This window comes from Macaca mulatta, chromosome 3, assembly GCF_049350105.2.
Source record: "Macaca mulatta isolate MMU2019108-1 chromosome 3, T2T-MMU8v2.0, whole genome shotgun sequence".
Lineage (NCBI taxonomy): Eukaryota > Metazoa > Chordata > Mammalia > Primates > Cercopithecidae > Macaca > Macaca mulatta.
The window spans coordinates 99,275,416-99,301,151 of record NC_133408.1 but is presented as its reverse complement, the minus strand read 5'-3'; the positions used below and the strand labels follow the sequence as shown (position 1 = coordinate 99,301,151).

The window sequence follows — 25,736 nt, the reverse complement described above, 5'->3', positions numbered from 1 at the left end:
CACTATGTTTCTAAGAGTCTTCATGTTGTTGCATCTAGCTAAGTTTATTAATTTTTATTGATGAAAAGTAAGTGTGAAAACTACAGAACTCTTGGAAGAAAACATAGGACTAAATCTTTGTTCCCTTGGGTTAGGCAATGGTTTATTGGGTATGAAATCAAAAGCGTAAGTGATCCTTTCCAGTAGATTTATCAAGTCAATAAGAATTTTAAAATTTACTAGTAACCACATTAAAAAAGTAAAGAGGCTGGGCACAGTGGCTCACCATGTAATCTCCAGCACTTTGGGAGGGCGAGGTGGGTGGATCACAAGGTCAGGAGATCGAGACCATCCTGGCCAACATGGTGAAACCCCATTTCTACTAAAAATACAAAAATTAGCTGGGCATGGTGGTGGGCGCCTGTAGTCCCAGCTCCTCAGGAGGCTGAGGCAGGAGAATGGCTTGAACCTGGGAGGTGGAGGTTGCAGTGAGCCGAGATCGCGCCACTGCACTCCAGCATGGGTGACACAGCAAAACTCCATCTCGGGGAAAAAAAAAAAAAAAAGCAAAACGAAAGGGTGACATTCATTTCAAAACTACATTTTATTTAGCCCAATGTCTTCAAAAGATTCTCATTTCAACATGTAACCAGTATAAAAATGATTAGTGAGATACCTTACATTCTTTTTTTAATACCAAGTTTTAAAAATCCTCTATTTTACACTTTTACACTTCAATTTGTACGCCACATTTTCCTCAGAAACACTGGATCTGTATTAAGATTTTGTAAAATAAAGATTGCAGCGCCAACTTAGAGCAGCGTGCAGAGGCTTGCACCGTGAATTTTAGCTCCAGAATGACTGCAAGAACAAACCAAGAATCCTGAGAGAACCCACAGACCCTCTGAAGAAGTGGACTGCTCTTGCAGGACCCAGGAGACACCCCAAATACTCAGCCGCAGCAAGACCTGCCCAAGGAGAGTCTGAGCTCAGACTCGCCTAGCTTTGCCCTCACCTGATGGGCCTTCCCTACCCACCCTGGTAGCTGAAGGCAAACAGCATATACTCTTGGGAGTTCTAGGGCCCTGCCCACAGCTGGTTCCTCTCCATACCACCACAGCTGATGCTCTCTGGAAAGTGGCACCTCCTGGCAGGAGGCCAACCAGCACGAAAATAGAACATTAAACCACCAAAGCTAAGAACCCTCACAGAGTTCATTTCACCCCCCTGCTACCTCCACCAGAACAGGTGCTGGTATCCACGGCTGACAGACCCATAGACAGTTCACAGGACAGGACTCTGTGCAGACAACCCCCAGCACCAGCCCAGAGCCTGGGAGACATGCTGGGTGGCTGGACTCAGAAGAGAGGTAACAATCACTGCAGCTCAGCTCACAGGAAGCCACATCTACAGGAAAAAGGACAGAGTACCACATCAAGGGAACACCCCCACCCAGTGGGACAAAAGAATCTGAACAGCCGCCTTCAGCCCCAGACCTTCTGACAGTGCCTACCCAAATGAGAAGGAACCAGAAAACTGACTCTGGTAAAATGACAAAACAAGGCTCTTTAGCACCCCCCCAAAATCACACTAGCTCACCAGAAATGGATTCAAACCAAGAAGAAATTCCTGATTTAACTGAAAAAGAATTCAGAAGGTCAGTTATTAAGCTAATCAGGGAGGCACCAGAGAAAGGCAAGGCCCAATGCAATTAAATCCAAAACATGATACAAGAAGTAAAGGGAAATAGATTGCCTAAAGAAAAAAACAATAAAAGCTTCAGGAAACATTGGACACACTTATAGAAATGCAAAATACTCTGCAAAGTCTCAGCAATAGAACTGAACAAATAGAAGAAAAAAATTCAGAGCTTGATGACAAGGTCTTCAAATTAACCCAGCCCAACAAAGACAAATAAAAAAAATAAATAAGAAAATATGAACAAAGCCTCCAAGAAGTCTGGGATTATGTTGAATGACCAAACCTAAGAATAATCGGTGTTCCTGAGAAAGAAGACAAACCCAAAGTTTGGAAAACAGATTTGGGGGAATAATCAAGGAAAACTTCCCTGGCCTTGCTAGAGACCCAGACATCCAAATACAAGAAGCACAAAGAACACCTGGGAAATTTATCACAAAAAGATCATCACCTAGGCACATTGTCATCAGGTTATCTAAAGTTAAGATGAAGGAAGGAATCTTAAGAGCTGTGAGACAAAAGTGCCAGGTAACCTATAAAGGAAAACCTATCAGGTTAACAGCAGATTTCTCAGCAAAAACCATACAAGCTAGAAGGGATTAGGGCCCTATCTTCAGCCTCCTCAAACAAAACAATTATCAGCCAAGAATTTTGTATCCAGTGAAACTAAGCATCATATATGAAGGAAAGATTCAGCCTTTTTCAGACAAACAGATGCTGAGAAAATTCACCACTACCAAGCCACCACTACAAGAACTGCTAAAAGGAGTTCTAAATCTTGAAACAAATCCTGGAGACACATCAAAACAGAACCTTTTTAAAGCATAAATCACACAGCACCTATAAAACAAAAATACAATTTAAAGGACAAAAATAAATAGCAAAAAAACCAAGGTACACAGATAACAAATAGCAGATGAATTCTATGGTACCTTATATTTCAATAGTAACATTGAATGCAAATGGCCTAAATGCTCCACTTAAAAGATACAGAACTGCAAAATGGATAAGAACTCACCAACCAACTATCTGCTGCCTTCAGGAGACTCACCTAATACATAAGGATTTACATAAAGTAAAGGGGTGGAAAAAGGCATTTCATGCAAAGGGACACCAAAAGTGAGAAGGAATAGCTATTCTTATATCAGACAAAACAAACTTAAAGCAACAGCAGTTAAAAGAGACAAAGAGGGACATTATATAATGGTAAAAGGTCTAAACACATATGCACCTAACACTGGAGCTCCCAAATTTATAAAACAATTACTAATAGACCTAAAAAATGAGATAGACAGCAACACATTAATAGTGGGGGATTTCAGTACTCCATTGACAGCACTAGACAGGTCATCAAGAGAGAAAGGCAACAAAGAAACAATGGATTTAAACTATACCTTGGAACAAAGGGACTTAACAGATATATACAGAACATTTCGTCCAACAACCAAAGAATACACATTCTATTTAACAGCACATGGAACTTTCTCCAAGATAGACCAAATGACAGGCCACAAAATGAGCTTCAATAAATTTAAGAAAATTGAAATTATATCAAGTACTCTCTCAGACCACAGTGGAATAAAACTGGAAATCAACTCCAAAAGGAACCTTCGAAACCATGCGAATACACGGAAATTAAATAACCTGCTCCTGAATGATCATTGGGTCAAAAATGAAATCAAGATGGAAATTTAAAAATTATTCAAGCTGAATGACAATAATGACACAACCTGTCAAAACCTCTGGGATACAGCAAAGGCAGTGCTAAGAGGAAAGTTCATAGCCCTAAACACCTACATCAGAAAGACTGAAAGAGCACAAACTGATATCCTAAGGTCAAACCTTAAGGAACTAGAGAAACAAGAACAAACCAAACCCAAACCCAGCAGAAGAAAGGAAATAACCAAGATAAGAGCAGAAATCAATGAAATCAAAACAAGAAAAAAATGCAAAAGATAAATGAAACAAAGAGCTGGTTCTTTGAAAAGATAAATAAAATTGATAAGCCATTAGCGAGATTAACCAAGAAAAGAAGAGAGAAAATCCAAATAACCTCATTAAGAAACAAAATTGGAGATATTACAACCAACACCACTGAAATATAAAAGATCATTTGAGGCTACTATGAACACCTTTACACACATAAAATAGAAAACCTAAAAGAGATGGATAAAATCCTGGAAAAATACAACCCTCCTAGCTTAAATCAGGAAGAATTAGATACCCTGAACAGACCAATAACAAGCAGCGAGATTAAAATGGTAATTAAAGAATTACCAACAAAAAAAGTTCAGAACCAGATAGATTTACACAGAATTCTGCCAGACACTCAAAGAAGAATTGATGCCAATCCTTTTGATACTATTCCACGAGATAAAGAGGGAACCCTCTCTAATTCATTCAAGGAAACCAGCAACACCCTAATACAAAAACCAGGAAAGGACATAACCAGAAAAGAAAACTACAGACTGATATCCCTGATGAACACAGATGCTAAAATCCTTAACAAAATACTAGCTAACTGAATCCTATAACATATCAAAAAGAAAATCCATCATGATCAAGTGGGTTTCATACCAGGGATACAGGGATGGTTTAACATACACAAATCAATAAATGTGATACACCACATAAACAGAATTAAAAACAAAAATCACATGATCATCTCAACAGATGCAGAAAAAGCATTCAACAAATCCAACATCCCTTTATGATTAAAACTCTCAGCAAAATCAGCATACAAGGGACATACCTCAGTGTAATAAAAGCTGACAGCCAACATAATACTGAATAGGGAAAAGTTGAAAACATTCCCTCTGAGAACTGCAACAAGACAAGGATGCCCATTCTCACCACTCCTTTTCAACATAGTACTAAAAGTCCTAGCCAGTCCAATCAGACAAGAGAAAGAAATAAAGGGCATCCAAATCGGTAAAGAGGAAGTCAAACTGTCATTGTTTGCTGATATGATTGTTTACCTCGAACACCCTAAAGATCCCTCCAGAAAGCTCCTAGAACAACAAAGTTTATGGATACAAGATTAAAGTACACAAATCAGTAGCTCTTCTATACACAGTGACCAAGCAGAGAATCAAATAAAGAACTCAACTCCTTTTACAATAGCTGCAAAAATAAAATAAAATAAAATAAATAAAAAAATAAAAATAAAATAAAATAAAATAAAATAAAATAAAATAAAATACTAGGAACATAGCTAACCAAGGAGGCAAAAGACCTGGAGAAATTGGAACTCATCTATTTTGGTGGAATTGTAAAATGGCCCAGATACTTTGCAATAAAGTTTGGCAGTTCTTCAAAATGTTAAGGAAAACTACAAAACACTGCTGAAAGAAATGATAGACAATACAAATAGACAAGACAAATAGAAACACATCCCATACTCATGGATGGGTAGAATCAATATTGTGAAAATGACCATATTGCCAAAAACAATCTACAAATTAAATGCTATCCCCATCAAAATACCACCATCATTCTTCACAGAATTCAAAAAGCCAATTCTAAAATTCATATGGAACAACAACAAAAAGCCCACATAGCCAAAGCGAGACTAAGCAAAAAGAACAAATCTGGAGGCACCACACTACCTGATTTCAAACCATACTATAAGGCCACAGTCACCGAAACAGTGTGGTACTGGTATAAAAATAGGCACACAGACTGATGGAACAGAATAGAGAACCCAGAAATAAACCCAAATACTTACAGCCAACTGATCTTCGACAAAGCAAATGAAAACAAAGTGGGGAAAGGACACCCTTTTCAACAAATGGTGCTGGGATAATTGGCTAGCCACATGTAGGAGAATGAAACTGGATCCTCATCTCTCACCTTATGTAAAAATCAACACAAGATTGATTAAGGACTTAAATCTAAGACCTGAAACTATAAAAATTCTAGAAGATAACATTGGAAAAACTCTTCTAGACATTGGCTTAGGCAAGGATTTAATGACCAAGAACCCAAAAGCAAATGCAATAAAAACAAAGATTAATAGCTGGGACTTAATTGAACAAACGAGCTTTTACACGGCAAAAGGAACAGTCCAGAGAGTAAACAGACAACCCACAGAGTGGGAGAAAATCTTCACAATCTGTACGTCTGACAAAGGACTAATATCCAGAATCTACAACAAACTCAAATAAATCAGTAAGAAAAAAATCCCATCAAAAAGTGGGCTAAAGACATGAATAGACAATTCTCAAAAGAACATATACAAATGGCCAACAAACATGAAAAAACGCTCAACATCACTAATGATTACGGAAATGCAAATTAAAACCACCATGCAATACCACCTCACTCCTGCAAGGATGGCCATAATCAAAAAATCAAAAAATAGTAGCCGTTAGCATGGATGCAGTGATCAAGGAACACTCCTACACTGCTGGTGGGAATGTAAACTAGTACAGTCACTATGGAAAACAGTGTGGAGGTGTCTTAAAGAACTAAAAGAACTACCATGTGATCCAGCAATCCCACTACTGGGTATCGGCCCAGAGGAAAAGAAGTCATTATATGAAAAAGACACTTGCACACAGGTTTATAGCAGCACAACTCGCAATTGCAAAATCGTGGAACCAAAAGCAACCCAAATGCCCATCAACCAACAAGTGGATAAAGAAACTGTGGTGTATATATATACACACAAAATGGAATACTACTCAACCATAAAAAGGAATGAATTAATGGCATTTGCAGCGACCTGGATGAGATTGGAGACTATTAAGTGAAGTAACTCAGGAATGGAAAACCAGACATCATATGTTCTCACTGATATGTGGGAACTATGAGGACACAAAGGCATAAGAATGATATAATGGACTTTGGGGGCTTTGGGGGAAGGGTGGGAGGGCGGAAAGGGATAAAAGACTACAAATAGGGTGTGTTGTATACTGTTCGGGTGATGGGTGCACCAAAATCTCACAAATCACCACTAAAGAACTTACTCATGTAACCAAATACTACCTGTACCCCAATAACCTTTGGAGAAAAAAAAGTTTTATAAAATAGAGACAGAAAAAAAAAGTTGATTCACACACCTAAATTGTGAATGCTTGGATGTTTTCCAATAACCAACGTAAGTATTAGTTTTTAAACCTATTTTTAACTTGACTAAAATGAAATAAAATTAAGATTCAGTTCAAAAAAAAAAAAAAAAAAAAAAAAAAACCAAAAGCGTAAGTGTTGAAATAAAACACAAATTGGATTTTATCAAAATTAAAACTTTTGGACTTTGATGGGCAACATCAAGAAAATAAAAAGACAACCCAGAGAATAGGAAAAAAATAATATCTGATAAGGGACTTGTATTCAGAATATATAAAGAACTCTCAGGTTGGGTGAGGTGGCTCATGCCTGTAATTCCAGCACTTTGGGAGGCTGAGGCGGGCGGATCATGAGGTCAGGACATTCAGACCGTCCTGGCTCACATGGTGAAACCCCGTCTCTACGAAAAATACAAAAAATTAGCCAGGCGTGGTAACATGCACTTGTAATCCCAGCTACTCAGGAGGCTGAGGCAGGAGAACTGTTTGAACCTGGGAGGCGGAGGTTGCAGTGAGCCAGGATCACGCCACTGCACTCCAGCCTGGGTGACAGAGCGAGACTCCATCTCAAAAAAAAAAAAAAAAAAAAAAAAAAACTCTTACACCTCAATAATAAAAAACAAATAACCCAATTAATTAGCAACCCAATTAACAGGCAAAGTATTTGGATAGACATTTCTCCAAAAAACATAAAAATGAACAATAAAAAGCACATAGAAAGATGCTCATCGTTCATCATTAGGGAAATGCCAATCAAAGCCCAATGAAATAGCACTTTAAATCACTAGGATGGCTAGAATCAAAATGTCAGACACTAACAAGTGCTGACAAGGATATGGAGAAATCGGAACTCATCCATTTTGGTAGAATTGTAGAATGGCCCAGATACTTTGCAATAAACAGTTTGGCAGTTCTTCAAAATGTTAAATATAGATTTAACATATGACCCAGTAATTCCACTCTTAGGCATCTATCTACCCAAGAGAATGGAAAACACACATTCACACCAACACTGTACATGAATATTCATAGCAGCATTTTTCACAATAACCAAAAAATGGAAACATGCCAAATGTCCATCAATAAATGAACGGATGAATAGAATGTGGTATAACCATACACAGGAATATTATTTAGCAGTAAAAAGAATGAACATGCTACAACATGTATGAACCCTGAAAACATATAAAGTGAAAGAAACAGTTACAAAAGGCCACACACTGCACAATTTCATTTATATGAAATATACAAAATAGGCAAATCCATACAGACAGAAAGTAGATTAGTGGCTGCCGGGGCTGGAAGAGGAAGTGGAAATCATTGCTAATGGATAGGGGATTTTTTTCTTTTTTCTTTCAGATACGATGAAGATGTTCAGAAATTAGATAGTGGTGATGGCTGCAGAGAAAACTGCAGTTGCAAAAACCACTAACTTGTACATTTGAAATGAGTGAATTCTGTGGTATGTAAATTATATCTCAGTAAATCTGTTACAGAGGCTGGTTGCAGTGGCTCACACCTGTAATCCCAGCACTTTGGAAGGCTGAGGTGGGAGGCCTGCTTGAAGCCAGGAGTTTGAGACCACCCTGGGCAACAGAACAAAACTCTATTTCTACAAAAAAAAAAAAAAGAAAAAGAAAAAAGAAAAACCAACAACATTAGCCAGCACATGCCTGTAGTCCCAGCTACCTGGGGGACTGAGGCTGGAGGATAGCTTGAGCCTAGGAGTTTGAGACAGTACATATGACCACACCACTGCACTCCAGCCTAGGTGATAGAGCAAGATCCTGTCACAAAACAAAACAAATGAAATCTGTTAAATAAATAGTATACCCTTTACATAGCCTTCACAAATGTTAACATTTTACACAACCATTGTACAATGATCAAAACCAGAAAATTAAAATTGATAAAATATGATTTCTTCTATAGTTAGTATTTCTTCTCATAGCTCAGATTTTCTTCCTGGAATAATTCTGGAATAATTCATTTTATAAAGAATATAAAAAATATATTCTTTAGAAGCTCCTTTAGTGAAAATCTGTTGATTCTAAATGCACTTGAAATAATTTTTTTGTTAAATCTGAAAATACTTTTATTCTACCATTTTACTTGAAATATAGTTCTAGATTATTATCTCATTTTAGTACTATGAAGATGTTATGCCTTCCATTGCTGTCATTGACAAGTCTGTCAGTCTGATTGTCCACCTTTTGTAGATGGCCTGCCTTTTCTTTCTGGACTTCTAAAACATTGTCTTTGCTTTTTTCTATTGTTCAATTTCATTAAAACCAGCTGAAATATGAATTAATTTTCTCTTTCCCACTGCTTACTGTATATAACAGGCAATTATGAATAAAGCTGTTATAAATATCGCTGTGCAGATTTTTGTGTGGACACAAGCTTACAATTCATTTGGGTAAATACGAAAGAGCATGGCTGCTGAATGGTATAGTAAGAGTATATTAAATTTTGTAAGAAATTTTCAAACTGTCTTCCAAGGTGGCTGTATCATTTTGCGCATTCCCACCAGAATGAGAGTTCCTACTGCTCCACATCCTTGCAAGCATTTAGTGTTGTCAGTATTTTGGATTTTGGCTATTCTAATAGGTCTGGAAGTGGTATCTCATGACTTTAATTTGTACTTTAATTTGTAATACCCTAATGACATATGATGTTGAACATCTTTTCCTTTTCTTCTTTTTTTTTTTTGAGACAGGGTCTCTGTTGCCTAGGCTAGAGTGTGGTGGCAGTCATGACTTGCTGCAATCTTGAACTCCTGGGGTCAAGCAATCCACCCACCTCAGCCTCTTAGGTAGCCATGACTACAGGTGCATACCACCACATCCAACTAATTAATTTATTAATTATTTTTATTTTGTAGAGACAGGGTCTCTCTATGTTGTCCAGGCTGGTCTCAAATTCCTGGGTGATCCTCTCACCTTGGCCTCCTGGAGTGCTGGGATTACAGACATGAGCCACTGGCACCCAGTCAACATCTTTTCATATGTTTACTCACCATCTGTATATTTTCACTGGTGAGGTCCCCAGGTCTTTTGCCCATTCCTAAATTGGGTTGTTCATTTTCTTATTGTTGAGCTACAAGGGTTTTTAAAAACATATTTTGGTTAACAGTCCATTATTGGATGTGTCTTCTGCAAACATTTTCTCCCAGTCTGTGGCTTATCTTCTCATTTACTTGACGTTGTTTTTTGTAAAGCAGAAGTTATTAATTTTAATGATGTCCAATTTCTCAATTATTTCTTTCATGGATTGTTCCTTTAGCATTGTATCTGAAACATCAACACCATATCCAAGGTCATTTAGATTTTCTCCTAAGTTAATGTCTACAAGTATTATAGTTTTATGTTTTACCTTTAGGTCTATAATCCATTCTGAGAACATTTTTGTGAGGGGTGTAAGATCTGTGACTAGATTCATTATTTTGTTTTGTATGTGGATATATCCATTTGTTCCTGTGCCATTTGTTGTAAAGACTATTTTTGCCACATTGTATTATCTTTGCTCCTTTATCAAAGGTCACTTGACTATATTTATGTGGGTATATTTCCAGGCCCTCTATTCTAGTTCATCAATCTATTTGCCTATTCTTTTGCCAATGCCATTCTTAATTATTACAATAAATAATATCTTAATTATTGTAGCTTTATGGTAAACCTTGAAGTTGGGTAATGTCAATCTTCCAACTTTATTCCTCTTGTTCAATATTGTGTTGGTTATTCTGTGTCTTTTGCCTCTCCATAGAAACTTTAGAACAATTTATCCTTATCTATAAAATGTTACTGATATTTTGATTGGGATTGTATTGAATCCATGGATCAAGTTGGGAAGAACTGACATCTTGACAATATTGAGTCTTCCTATCCATGAACACAAAATATTTCCCCAACTATTAGTTGTTCTTAATGTCTTTTATCAGAGTTTTGTAGTTTTCCTAATATAGATCTTACACATATTTTGTTGCATTTATACCTAAGTATTTCATTTTTGAAGGGTGCTAATATAAATAGTCCTGTTTTAGTTTCAAATTTCACTTGTTTATTGGGAGTACATAGGAAAGTGATTAACTTTTATATATTAACCTTATATCCTGCAACCTTGTTATGATTAATCACTTATTAATTCCAAGAGGTTTTTTTGTTGATTCTTTTGGATTTTCTACATAATCATGTCATCTTCATTCAGTCATTATCCAATGCTCTTTTCTTTATATAGATGTGAGTTTCTGACCTATATCACTTATCTTCTCTTTGAAAACTTATTCTAACATTTCTTACAAAGCAGGTCTACTAGCAACAAATTCCCTCAATTTTTGTTTGTCTGAGACAGTCTTTATTTCTCTTTCACTTTTTGAGGAATACTTTTGCAGGGTGCAGAACTCTAACTTGGTGGGTTTTATTCTCTCAGCACTTCAAATATTTCACTCCATTCTCTTCTTGTTGGCATGATTTCTGAGGAGAACCTAGACGTAATTCTTACCTTTGCTTCTCTATTGGTAAGGTTTTTCTCCCCTTTGGCTTCTTTTGAGACTTTTTTTCTTTATATTTGTTTTTTTGAAGTTTCCATATGACTTGCCTCCTTTTCTTGGTTATTTGATTTTGACATTTATCTGGCTCCATGTTTTCTGAGCTTCTGGGATCTGTGGTTTGGTGTTTTACATTAATCTGGGAAAGTTTGCAATCATTATTGCTTTAAATATTGCTTCCATTTCCTTCTCTTTCTTCTTGTTCTGGTATTCCCTTTATGGTATGTTACATCTTTTGTAGTTGTCCTACAGTTAAGGCTAGTCAAAAAAAACTTTTTTAAGTCATGGTTCTCTTTACTTTTCAGTTTTGGAAACTTCTATTTATGGCATCCTCATGCTACTCTTAGCTGAGCTGTGTCCAGTCTGATAGCCCACCAAAGACATTCTTTATCTCTGTTACAGTGTTTTTGATCTCTAACAGTTCCTTTTGATTCTTATAATTTCCATATCTCTATTTTCAATATCCATCTGTTCTTGCAGGTTGTCTACTTTTTCCATTAAAATCCTTAGTATGTTAATCAAGATAATACCAAGTATTATCTTGATTCCTAAGCCAGGCAAAGATATCATAAGAAAAAAGAAAACTGCAAGGCAGTAACTCTGACATTCATGCAAAAATTATCAATAAAATATTAGCAAATCAAATTCAACAATACATCAAAAAGATTCTACAGTATGATCAAGTGGGATTTACCCGTAGCAGGCAAGACTGGTTTAACATAGGTAAGTCAATCAAAGTGACACATCACAGACTGAAAGACAAAACCACATGATCATCTCAATTGACACAGGAAGTATTCAACAAAATCCAACATCCTTTTTTGATAAAAACTCTCAACAGTTTGCGTATACAAGAAAAGTCCCTCAACATAAAAAAGGTCATTTATAAATGACCTTTGGCTGAGTCCTCACCCCACCCATGGTGTTTTAAACTCTCAGACAGGTCCCTATGGAGCCTCTAGTAATTTACCAATTACAGTTCAGGTTTTCCTGCCTCAGCATTTGTTTCCATGGAGGGTTCTACTTACGGGTTTGCTCCTGTTAAGTTGTGACTCCCCATATTCACCTCTCTCTCTACTGTGACCTCAGTTTCGACAAATCTAAAAAGAGTTCTTGATTGTACTTCAGTTTGTTTGGCTTTTTACTGTTGTTACAATGGAGTGGAGACTTCTAAGCTCCTTACACACTGGACTGGAAACAGGAAGCCTGCCCATTCTTTTTTATTTCTGTTTTCCAGGGTTTCTTGCATAACTTTTGAATGTAGCAAGAACTCAAAGGCTTTTAAAAATTTGTTGAACATTTTTGGTAATAGCTTATATATAAATAAATAAGCACCTTCTAACCACCAGGCACTCTTCTAAGTGTGTTTACATATATAATCTCATTTAAACCTCACAGAAACTCACACATAAATACTGTTTTTATTCTTGTTTTATAGACAAAGAAGCCAAAGCGCAGAGAGTTTAAGTTTCCTGTCCCAAAGGAGCATAGCCAGTGAGTGGCATAACCAGAACTCAAACTCAAGATGTGCAACTAAAGAACATGTTCATAACCACCATACTGTATTAACCAGATAACTCCTAAAAGTCCTGATCATGTTTTGACCTCATTCAGTCACAAAGAATTCAAATAGTCCAACAGATTGTTTCTCATTCTAGTTATTTTGGAAACTGCCAATATGATATTTCAATTTACCATCCAAACATCTGAAATTACTGAAAGGAAAATTTGAGTATGCACCTCCTGTATATCATTGTAAGAAAAGGATTATGTTTTCATGTAGTTTACATAGAAACTAACATAGTTTACAGAGAAGCTAATTTTTATATAAAAACTACATGAAAACATAATTCTAGAAACCCAGGAAGGTCTTCCTTCAACCATTAGAGATGCTCCTCACTGGCTAAAATGAACCCAGTGCTCGAAAAAGATCTCTACTTCCTATGAATAGAAACCGGCATGCTATTTTCTATGACAAATTAGTACCGAGTCTTACATAAATATGACTTTAATGGTACTAATGTTTTAAGCCAACCTAGGTTGTTCTGATTCCTGTTCTGAACATTGAGGTTCAACATCATTAACAGACAAGCCAAAGATAATCACTATCCTGAGGGCTTTGCCAGCTGCGTGAGTGAACATGCTGTCTGTTTTAGCATCAGCCACTTTTTGGTCTGCATTAGATTGATGGCATATTTTGTTCTGTTTCTTTATGGAAATATGGTTTATCTATACCAATAAACTCTTCTTTTTCTAGCAACCAATTCAGAGTTGAAAAGTTTATGCCGGGCACGGTGGCTCACGCCTGTAATCCCAGCAATTTGGGAGGATGAGGCGGGCGGATCACTTGAGGTCAGGAGTTTGAAACCAGCCTGGGCAACATGGTGAAACCCCGTCTCTACTAAAAATACGAAAAAAAAAAAAAATTAGCCAGGCATGGTGCCATGTGCCTGTAATCCCAGCTATTGGGGAGGCTGAGGCAGGAGAATCGCTTGAACCTGGGATGCGGAGTTTGCAGTGAGCCAAGATCGTGCCACTGCACTCCAGCCTGAGCAACAGAGTAAAACTCTGTCTCAAAAAAAAAGAAAAGAAAAGAAAAGAAAAATTTAGAAAATATTGGATTCTGATTTTATTGGAATTTATAGTGGTAGGTTTAGGATACATGGGCAAGAGAGACAGAGATGTTTAAATATAAAAATGCAGGTTCATCACTAATCAACATATTCTCCTTTATCAATCAAAACATAAAGAGAGTTTATGTCATCAGGTAAGCTGTTTGTTCCACCCTATCCCCACATGGCTGACAAAGGAATCATATTCTAGTTAAATTTGTACAGTGAGGCCAGGCGTGGTGGTTCATGCCTGTAATCCCAGCACTTTGGAAGGCCAAGGCAGGTGGATCACCTGAGGTCAGAAGTTTGAGATCAGTCTGACCAACATGGAGAAACCTCGTCTCTACTAAAAATACAAAATTAACTGGACATGGTGGCACATGCCTGTAATCCCAGCTACTCGGGAGGCTGAGGCAGGAGAATTGCTTGAACTCAGGAGTTGGAGGTTGCAGTGAGCCAGTTGCGCCACTACACTACAGCTGGGCAACAAGAACTCCATCTCAAAAAAAAAAAAAAAGGTTTGTACAGTGAGAAAATATATCTCCCAAGGGTGCAAATAACACATACCGAACTTCCTTATCTGCTCTCCTCTCAAAAAAACTCACTCTTTCCATTCCTTAACATCACATTACAGAACATCATCTTTAAGACATGAATGCTAACCTCTCTCTGGTTTAACAAATTTGTGGATAATAAGCACCTAATGGATTATGGACAGGTTTATAGACATATTTTTGATACAGCACTAATCATTCATTCATTCATTCCTGACATCTGCTCCAGGCTGGTGGTGGTATGGGTGTCAGACTGAGAGTCTGCACATTAGAGTGTGCCATGTACAACTATGGGGGTAAAGACAATGCATTCCGAGAGCTCAGAGAAAAGGACAAACAGCAGTACCTTCTGGAGGTGCTCTGAGAAGGCTTGAAGCAGCAAGCACTAAGGGTCACTACCTGCACCCAAGTAAACCAAACACAAGGATGGCTGAAATGCTGGCCTGACCTAGTTAAACGCTTTCTTTCCTAGAAAGTAAGTATATCATCAAGTTTTGCAGGTTTATAATGGGTTTGTAGACTTGGCATAGCATTGGTCTCAGACTATTTTCAACAATGGTTATGTGTCCAACACTGTACTAGGAGCAGGACCCGAAAATGGGCCTCCTAGGTCTGGCATATTCTAAACCACAGTCTAGTTAGGGTGCATTGGCCAGGGACTCCCTGGATGGTATTGCAGATTGTGCACTGAACATTAATAAGAGACACCATTCCTAATACAGACATTATAGAAATGAATATTCATCATGCCAGCAAATGGCAGTAAAGAGTCTGGTTTTAACTAAGGTAAAATCTTAGTCAGGACAATTTCTGAAAGATGGAAATAAAGTATCTTGAGGAGAGGATGCCTTTTTTCTAATTCATTCAAAAATCCTATGGGCAGCTGACTGCCCTGTTTTTTGTTCATTCAAAAAAGGATATAGGGAGGAAGTGGATCACTCAGTGGTGGTCTCCCCAATCATTAGTACAGGCATCCTTCAGAGTTGCCCCAGAGACGATCCCTCGGGCAAAGGCTAACAGCACTGGAGGACCAGAGGAGGAGCTGAGAGTGTAGTACGAGGAAAGAAATAATACACAGGATGACTTTCCCCATGTCACTTGCTCTTGGTGTCCTCCCTCCCAGTGGGAGTTCTAGGGCCCATGCCTCTTTGCCTGAACCTCCAGGGCTCCTTTTCTGTGACCTCACTCTCCACTGGCACCTCCAGCAGCAGAGGCAGAGCATTTCAACCAGACAGCATAGTGGCTTGACTTGACCTACTTCCAAACAAGGACCCTTTCTCATTCATCATTTCAACCTCACAGCCTAAGGAGAGACTCAAAACACTGTGGCTGGGTAAAGTAAATGAATACAATCATTAGGTAAAATGCATTTTTAGAATAACCAGTTGATTTCATTTATCCCTGACGTCACTGGGATTAAAGTGACAAAGCAATATGTAACAGAAATCTGGCTCTTACACACGGTCAGTCATCTTTTTGGCTCTGCAACTCTTCCTTTCTCAAGAAAGGATGAGAAATGGTATGTGACAAAGGGAACTTCATTTTAAGGAATGATCAGGGGAAAGTGGTTAAATTATTTTATTTTATTTTATTTTATTTTATTTTAATTTTTTTGAGTTTTTGCTCTGTTGCCCAGGCTGGAGTGCAATCTCGGCTCACTGCAACCTCTGCCTCCCGGGTTCAAGTGATTCTCATGCTTCAGCCTCCCAAGTAGCTGGGATTACAGGCACCCGCCACCATGCCCAGCTAATTTTTGTATTTTTTAGTAGAGAGGAGATTTCACCTTGTTGGCCAGGCTGGTCTCAAAATCTTGACCTCAGGTGATCCACCCACCTCAGGCTCCCAAAGCACTGGGATTACAGTTATGAGCCACCACGACCGGCAAAAGAGGTTAAATTAAAAGGAACAATATAAAACTTTGAATTGGAAATCAAACAAAGAAGGGGTTGGTATTTATGTTAGTGACACATCATAAAAGTTTAAAAAAAAAAAAAGGCAGGACTCAAATTACAAATCACCTCTGCTCTTGGTAATCTGAAAGTTCCTAAAATAACAACTGAAGTAGCTCTCTTACCTTATAATTATTCATGATTTCAGTTAACCATGGCTTAACTGACTGTACTGTATCTTCTCGCAAGTACTTTTCAACTACAGTTCCATCATTAAAAGTCCGATTTCCCACGTGGATGGCTTGTCTCACCTCTGGGAGTGACAAAAGTTTCACATAGTAAAGCTGATCCTCAGGTTCCTGGCGGAAGGGGGCATTGGAAAGACATAGGGAACGTGATTGGTGGCAGGAACAGCACGTTGGGAAAAGCTGTGAATGTCTCATAATATACAACAGGAACAAATGTGATGGGACTATTAACTTGTCGCCATTCTTGAAATTTTAACTCAGAGGTTTCGAGGTAATTTAGGTGGAATCTTTTTACTAACGGGAAATCTGAATGACGTGATACTCTTAGAGCAAATACAGGATTTTCCTTTGCAGAAACTAATATTTTGCAATCTGTGACTCCCATTAGCAACCCCTCTAGAGGCAAAGATTGAGAAAACAAAAGAGGTGAGATTATCAAAATCGATTCACTCCTTGTTGGTGGTTCTTTGGAAAGAAGGTCAAATGGATCACAAGGGCCAGGGTGGTGGCATGCTGGATTTAAAGCCAAGAATTTCTTTTCTGTGGTCTGCTGTTTATTAAAACCACACACACACAAAATTGGATTAACTATAATAAAGGGGAAAAGATGTCAAATGTGAAAAGAGATGATGCTTTATGAAGGACACAAGACAGAAGAAAAGTTGTCCATGAAGCTCATTTAAAAAAAAAAAAACTGCAATAAAGTCTCTGTAATAATCATTATACTGAAAGAAAGGAGTAAATGCTTTTTTAAAAAAACAGTTACACAAGGATTTAAAAAACTGTTAAAGTTTGAGTTTGACAACTCTGTGCTTCATCAACAACTTTTGCTAACTATGAATATATTATGTTGTAAAGAAAAAAAGATATCACAAATTTTGTTTCTGTCTTGTCTACCACATGTTTTTCTCTTGGTAGAACCTAAATCCAAAACTGCAGCACTGGCGAATTCCACTGAAACTAACATACTTTATTTACAAACTAGTTCATAAATCAGGCAATTTAAAAAACAGAATGCATTGTCATAAGCATTAGACAAAGATTATACAAATTCAAACACCTACTTTGGCTCCTTCTGTTTGACTAATTCTACACAAAAGATACCAACTTTGGTCTACTTTTATGAAACAAACTACTTGAATACTTTGAGAAATATTCTAGAAGGCTTGAAGTAAGGGCCATACTAAATGCATTAAACCTCTTAAGTTAAAAGTAAGACAAAGCAAATATTTTCATTAAGGCTTTGGCAGTTTTGATTATCCAAGTGTCTTAAGTACAGAACAAAGAATGTGGGCATTTTCAAGAGACTCATAAACAGACTTGAAGCTCTGGGACCTGAGACCCAGAACTCCAATCCCAGCCTGTGTCCTTCACAAAAAAGCCTCTATAACAAGCTCTACTGGGGGGAAATTATGTTAATCAGAAGTTGTTTTGAGTTATCTGAAATATCACACATTCTCAGTGGTCAGATTGTAACATATACAACACTGATGAGGAAAAGATCCTACGGGTTAGTAGACCACATCACGCAATACAGTTTGGACATGCTGGTCTAGTATAAAGTCATCTATAATATTTCCCAAATCAAAGGAAGTTCGGTTTTGCCAAAAGTTTTAAGCAAACATTATTATGGTTTTTAAAATGTTGTCATTACCGTGCACCGCAAAAAGTTATAGTAATTACTACATCCTGTAACATTCTGGAAGTAAGAAGGATCACTTGTTAAGTCGCCGTCTAGTAGTTTATCCAGTATCTAGGTTGGGAGAGAGGGAGAAAGAGAGAAAGAAAACATCAGCGTGGGTAAAAATGTACAGACATTTGTCATTTCCTTTATTCAACAACTTTTTCATTCCTCTATTGTTTCATCCAGCACCCACTTATTGTGCATATTCTCTGTGCTAGACACTGCCATGGCACTGGAGAAACAGCCATCAACAAAACAGACCAATGGTCCTCCCCCATAGAGCTTTCATTCTAGGCGGGGGACAATAAGCATTTCTAAGTAAATTACGTCATGTGGTAGACAGTGACAAACTCTTGAGTATGTTAGGGAATGGTAAGGAGAAAACTAAAGAGGAGTAGGAAGTATCATGCGTGTGCATGTGTGTATGGGACACTGTGGAGAGGAGGTCACAGAGGATCTCACTTAGAAGGTGACATTTGAGTAAAGGCATGTTGGATGAGAGGAATAAAGCCACGCAGACATCTAGGGGAAGGAAGGTTCCAGGCAGAGGACACAGCGAGCTCAAAGGCCTTGCCTATGGAAGTAAACCTTGTGGGAAGGGTGCCTTAACATGGATCACGAACTGCTCACCAGATGACATGGAGAGAAGACGCAGGATATGGTGCAGCTCCAGGTTTCTGGAGCTGGTAGAAGTTATCTTTGGGCTGACATTAAAAAACCCAGTCACCAGCTGAGGGGGAGAGCAATCAGCATGGTTGCATACTTTCCTCCAGCGATTGTCAGCTGCATGGAGGCAAGCACAGCCTGGCAGAGGGGGAGATTGAGCCAGGGCTGTGGTTCAGCCAAAGGAGTCGGAAGAAGTGCAAAAGAGGTTTGGGCTTGGAAATGTATGGGATGACTGACCCTGGGTTGAAGACAGGTAATTAGAGAAATGGAGACTTCAGGGTGTTAGAGATAGTGGAGAGGCAGGAGGATCAATGGATTGAAAGGTAGTGAGGTTGCAGGGCTGTAAGACTGGTACATTAGCGGAAGAGAGCTAGGACAGGAGGTGGTAGTTGGAGAAAGATGTTTGAATGTGTGATTGTGGATCAGCTGCCAGCTTTTTAGGGTATGAGAATCAGCAGCTAAGATGAAGAGGAGAACATGATCATTGAAAAACAGAAGGCTGAGGCACCAAGGACCACATCCTAAAAGGATCATCAATGTGGATCCTGCAGTTACCAGGAATTATGACAAGAATAATGCTGGAGAGAGCGACAGGGAGGAAGGAGCTCAGCTATTCAAATGAGAGAGAGTAACCAGGGGTTGGTAGACAGACACAATTGGAAGTGGTCAGAGGCCCTGTCTGAGGACAGGAGAGTCAAAGCTCAATGCTTTAGGAGGAGGCAGGGAACATGATCTGAAAGTCACATGATAAGCAAGGAAGACACCTACTCCACCTATGAACCAAGAGATACAGAGAAACTAAGAGAGAGAACAGCCCCTACTCAAGAGGACCACAAGGACTGCAGCATCATCAGGGGAGAGCCAGGTTTCCGGCAAAGCAAGAGGCTGAAGACATGGAGGGGGGTTGTTGATGATGATATTACATTGTAAGGAGTTCTTATGAAAGGATTCTAAGAAATGAAGTCAGCACATCTTAAAAACAATCTATCAAGTACAAAGTTAGGTCTCTTATCAGATATGGTATTATTATTCTAATTTTATGGGTGAGAAAACTGAGACACATGAGTTTAAGCAACTTGCCGAGGATACCCCACTAATAACGTCAGAGGTGAGATGATCAGGCCACAACTCCTGAGCCTGTACACTCAACCACGCACTCACTGGCTCCCAGGAGTCAGCCTGCAATGCTTCCTACTTGCCAATTCCTTCTGGCCATGTTTCAATGTTTGAGAAATAGTCTCATTATTGTATTCATATTCTCTTTTTTTTGAGACAGAGTCTCGCACTGTCACCCAGGCTGGCGTGCAGTGGTGAGATCTCAGCTCACTGCAACTTCTGCCTTCCAGACTCTAGCAATTCTCCTTCCTCAGCCTCCCGAGTACCTGAGACTACACGCGCCTGCCACCATGCCCGGCTAATTTTTTTTTTTTTTGTATTTTTAGTAGAGACGGGGTTTCACCATGTTGGTCAGGCTGGTCTTGAACTCCTGACCTTGTGATCCACCCGCCTCGGCCTCCCAAAGTGCTGGGATTGCAGATATAAGCCACCGTGCCTGGCCTGTATTCATATTCTTTTTCAAACGTGAAAGGACTTATTCAAGTTCCTATTGCCATGGGGAGAGAGGCCAAGAATGAAAAGGGTTATCGCCGTAGAAGGCGGTGTGGGTGGAGGTGGTAGTAAGTATTCTCTACCAATGCTACCATTGCTCAGGGCCCCACATCTGGTTGTGCAGCTCCATGGTGATGCCTGTGGCTAAGGGGTGCGAAGGGACAGGGAACCAGCCAAAGTTCTGCTTGCTGAGCTGGACAGCCTGGTTCAGGGCTGCATCTGGAGAAGTGGCCACCTCTTATCCTCACACAATGGAGGCATCTGCTTGCCCAGTCCTGAACCCACAGGACTGCATCACCACAGAGGAGCTTTTTCTAATCTGTTCACCCAGAGGGGGCACCATAGGCCAGGGTCATTCTGAATGCACACATCATTTCTGAAATTCATTGTTAGAAATAATCTTCAATACCAATGGGAAAATAAAATATAAATTCAACCTTGAAGAATAACTTTGCTTTTAGAAAGAGTTAAAAGTCATTTGTTGGCTGGTTACGGTGGCTCACAGCTATACTTCCAGCACTTTGGAAGACCGAGGTGGGCAGATCACTTGAGGTCAGGAGTTTGAGACCAGCCCAGCCAACAAGGTGAAACCCCATCTCTACTAAAAATAAGAAAAATTAGCCGTTCATGGTGGTGAGTGCCTGTCATCCCAGCTACTCGGGAGGCTGAGGCAGGAGAATCGCTTGAACCCAGGAGGTGGAGGCTGCAGTGAGCAGAGATCTTGCCACTGCACTCCAACCTGGGCAAGAGAGCGAGACTGCATCTCAAAAAAAAAAAAAAAAAGTCAGTTGTTGTCAAAAAATAACATGGGTGGTTAGGACCTGTGAAGTTAAGAACTTTGTGATTCAGAAAATCATCATGGAAAAGGAGGTAATACTGGACAGCGGATCAGCCATTTTATATCTTGCAGAATATCTAAGACACCCCAGGATTTTTATAGAATGCCTGCAAATTACCATAGGAGAAATACTGTGGTGGAAATGCGGGGAACAATTCCAGTCCTCAGCCTGCCACAATCCATTTGTGTATCCTTTGGCAATTCATTGCTATCCTCTGAGGCTCGGCATCCTCTCCCCTCACCAGTAAGTGTGTGTGTGTGTCTGTGTGTGTATGTGTGTGTGTCTGTGTGTGTCTCTGTGTGTGTGTCTGTGTGTGTGTGTCTGTGTGTGCATGTAAATGCATAGGGACAATAGATGACCTATCTCTAGAGTACTCTCCAGCTCTGAGTTACTACTCTTTGATTCATTAAATCATTTTAAAGGATCAGAGCATCAAACAGGCTTTATCATTTTAGGCTTGAGATTCTGACATTTATATTCCCTTGGGTTTCAGGATTTGTTGGAGTCTTCCTTTGCAGTCATTGAAACACATTTCAACTACAAATTGTTTACTGTCCTAAGTATCATTTTATCTATTTTCCTTGAAAAAGCAAAGGTCTTGTTTTAATTCATCACTCAAGATGTGGGACCAATGGTCAAAAAGACATTCCAAGCCTTCAAAGGTTTTGCCTGCTTGGGGTTCCGGTTTCTGATGTATCCGGTTTGGGATAGATTCTAACCTCATGGGTCACGTTCTCATTATCTCTGAATACACAACATACCTGAACTTTTCTACAGCTTCACTAATCCTGTAGGTGTTTAGCCTGCTACATTATGTACCAGTCATCTTTCTGCTTTTTTTTCTCAATATGAGCCTCTCAAATGCTCTTGCTCTTGATATTGCTTTATCCCTGTGTGCTTCTTTAAAAACATATCAAATGTTTCATTTGCAAATTGGTCTCATGCCACATAAAATTTGATATTAATTCTAAATACTGAAATTTCACTCCTTTGTCCCCTCTCTGACTACCACAGCAGAAAGTCTTGAAAATAATATCATTGCAAGTGGAAGCATGATCCTACATGTCCCCCAGGAGATCCCTCTTCCTTTGTGTTTACAATTACACAAGAAATTCTGAATCCACACTTTGCAGCCACATTTAGTGTCCTGACTCAGAGAAAGAAGAGCCTGGTGGAGCTCTGTAGGATGGCTCAGGACTCCCTTTGCTCCAACCATTTGCACAGCTAGCTGCTATCAGAATTCACAGCAAGGGTGGCCACTGCCTTGGTAGATTTCTGATAGTGTCCCGATACCCTACTTGTAAAATGAAAAATAACTTTGTGTTATCCTCCACCTTCTCTCCAAGGTTGCATGTCTCCTATTTTGATCTGAACTGGCTATCTGCAGTGCTCTTAAGACTTAATATCAGATTTCTGCTTTAATAACAATAACAACATTAGATATACTGTTACAGAATGTGTCTAATAACAAACAAATTAAAGCTCTCAAAATTCAGACCTTGCCTCATTTACTACTGTGTCAAACACGATGGCTCTATAGTAAATGTGGCAAAAAGCCTCTCAGGGAGATTGTTTACACATAGTTCTGTCTGCATTGTCCAAAAAAAAAAAAAAAAAAAAAAAACTTCCTGTATCCTAATATTTAGTATATTCTTACACTTTAAATAACCGAGAAAGAAAAGAGTGAAGAACATAATTATTTATTCTCAAGTTTAATTTTAGGTGAGCAGTGTAAGGATATGCACAAATACCAATGCCCCTTTGTAAGAGTTTCAAATTACTACACTTTATGATCTTTGTTCCTGACACGTGTGTCACATGTCATTTGTTACACACTGTGGTCATTTCTCCCAGCTGAAACCCTGTTTGTGGATATAAAACTCTTCTACATGGTTTAGAACAGATGGTGAAGCATATGCCTCTACTTCCTGGGTTGCCTTTCTTCTGATTTCCATATGATAGGGTCTGCCTTGAGGGCCTCCACAGTATTTAAAGAAATCAAAACAGTTAATGAAAGACACAGTTAGATAAACACTCCAAGATGATCTCAGGCTTAAAATATAGCCAAAGTAAATTCAAAGGAACACAGACAGTCCTTTTCTTTATTATAAGGCCACTCAACTCGCCTCCCGATCTCGAATGGAATAACAGAGATATACCTTCTTAACAAAAAAATGCCTGAGCACCAAGGTGTTCCTACTGACCCGCCCCCTCCCCAGCTGGTTTTAATTGCTCAAGGGCAGCACAAGGCCCCTAGAACTCACTTCAAAGGCCTGAAACCAGTTCTGCTTCCTGATGTGTTCTATGCATTCGTGGCACTGCTTCTGGAAGTACTTTTTCTGCTTCTCATCCAACAAGCCAATTTGGTACAGGAATGCTGCATAGCCCCCTATAATCTGAGGACAAAAAAGACACACATCAATGCCACAAAGGGAGAAAAAGAGACCTTAAGGAAGCCCATTTGCTTGGTGAAATAATCCTTTGTAATTGTTAATCTTGTGCTGGTTAGCCAAGTAGGATAATTACATGCACACACATATACACCCCACAACACACACAACAAAACACAACACAATACACACACACGTATATTTGCACTGACAGCCAATGTAAGCTGACACAGTACATCGATACGTTGAAACATTTGGTAAAAATTAAGAGATTTAAGTCATAAAGTCAACCGGTATTTCCCTTATCAAGTTAGACCTCTAAAAGGAGCCTTCCATCTGATAAAAAGGCTTTTAATCTCCCTAAGAGACAAAATAGAAAGTCAAAAGGAGACACCTACTGATTCAGGATCAGAATATCCATCTCCAATAGCAATTCCTTTCAGGTTGATCTTCTCCTCCTTCACCGGGTTGAGGGAATGGATGAGGTGTGCAATGGCTGGCACATATTTCCCTGCGTAAGACTGAGAAGGACAGATGTTGAAATGGCCAATCACAAATGGATGCTAGTAAAATTAAATGTACTTAAGTTAATTAAAATCACAATGAAGGAGCAATCTTTCCACATGAGGTATACTGTTTCCTAACCCCGCATTACAGATTCCATAATAGCAAAAACCTCTGTCTTCCAATTCTTTTGTCGTCTCAAATAGCACCACATGACATGCACAGGTTCGATGCTCAAAAAATCACAAGTGAACATGTAATAGTGAACATTCTAATTTCCTTCCAAAATAAAATAACCTGGGAGAACACAATTCTGCCATGTGTTAGGCGTCTCTTACCAGAAAGCTCTATTCAAAGATTAGAGGGGAAAAAAATCTCAAGTTCAAAATTAAGATTTCAAAATCTGATAATGCTGCAAATTTTGAAATCAACATGTACTAATGGAATACATGTTCCATTAGTAGAAAGGAAAATAATATTTACTGCCACTAAAATTTTCACTTAAACTCATCTCTATTTCCAACCTTTTCTAGCACAAGGTCCTTTCTCAAGGTCAAAATATTTTGTAGATATCCTTCCCCCAACAAACGTGATAATAGTTCTACTTTTAGACTGTGCTGGAAGAGCTACTATTGACTCAGCAATATTTTTCAAATAATTTTGCATTTTGCATTCTTTCCATCAAAAGTTGCCTTCTTGATATCTCCACTTGTATGTCTAATATTAAACTGCAGACGTTCAAAATAAAGCTCCCAATCCCCAACCCTGAGGCAGCCTCCCTTTCAATTCATGTTAATTCTGTTTTTCTGCTGCTCAGGCCAACAATCTTGGTGCCATTCTTTATATCTCTCTTTCTCTCATATTCCACAAAAGTCAATCAGCCAAGCTTGTCAGCTCTACCTATTCTATCAAAATCTGTCCAGAGTCCAATGTCTTCCACAACCCCTTCTCCATCACATCATCTCTGGCCTGGATGACTGCAGTAGCCTCCTCATTGGCCTCCTTCTTTTGCCCTTATCCTTTAATGACTTCCCATCTTCCCAAAAGCAAAGGTATAAGGGCTAGCATGATCTGCTCCATTCTCTACCCTCAACCCCTGCTACCCTCTTGCTCATTCCTCTCCAGCCCACTGGGTTCCACGCTATTCCTTGCACATACCAGGCACATGCCTGCCAGGCCTTTGGACTAGCTGTTCCCTCCACCTGGAATGCTCTTCTCACAGGCATCCATATATATGGCAAATTCTCTCAATTTCCTATATTTTTTCTTTCCTATTTCCTTAATACTTATCATTCTCCAACAAACTTTTACTTACTTATCTCATATACTGTTATGCTCCTACCCATACTAGAATATAAGATCCGTGAATACAGGGACATTTGTCCGTTTTGTTTACTTGAGTCCACTATGACTGATGCGTGTATTTGTTAGTGCTCAATAAATAGTTGTT

The 25,736-nt window shown here is 38.9% G+C and overlaps 1 protein-coding gene across 12 annotated transcripts in view; it reads right to left on the bottom strand.

Annotated features, from left to right (window-relative positions):
- Positions 1-25,736, bottom strand: part of CPVL (carboxypeptidase vitellogenic like) — a 220,832-nt gene that overhangs the window by 57,352 nt on the left and 137,744 nt on the right. For all 12 annotated transcript variants that reach the window (XM_028845911.2, XM_015133819.3, XM_077996978.1 and 9 more), the window contains 4 exons: positions 24,181-24,303; positions 23,657-23,788; positions 18,250-18,348; positions 16,533-16,706 (listed from right to left, as the gene is read on the bottom strand). In XM_028845911.2, the coding sequence (XP_028701744.2) occupies positions 16,533-16,706; positions 18,250-18,348; positions 23,657-23,788; positions 24,181-24,303 (528 nt within the window). The remainder of the gene's footprint in view (positions 1-16,532; positions 16,707-18,249; positions 18,349-23,656; positions 23,789-24,180; positions 24,304-25,736) is intronic.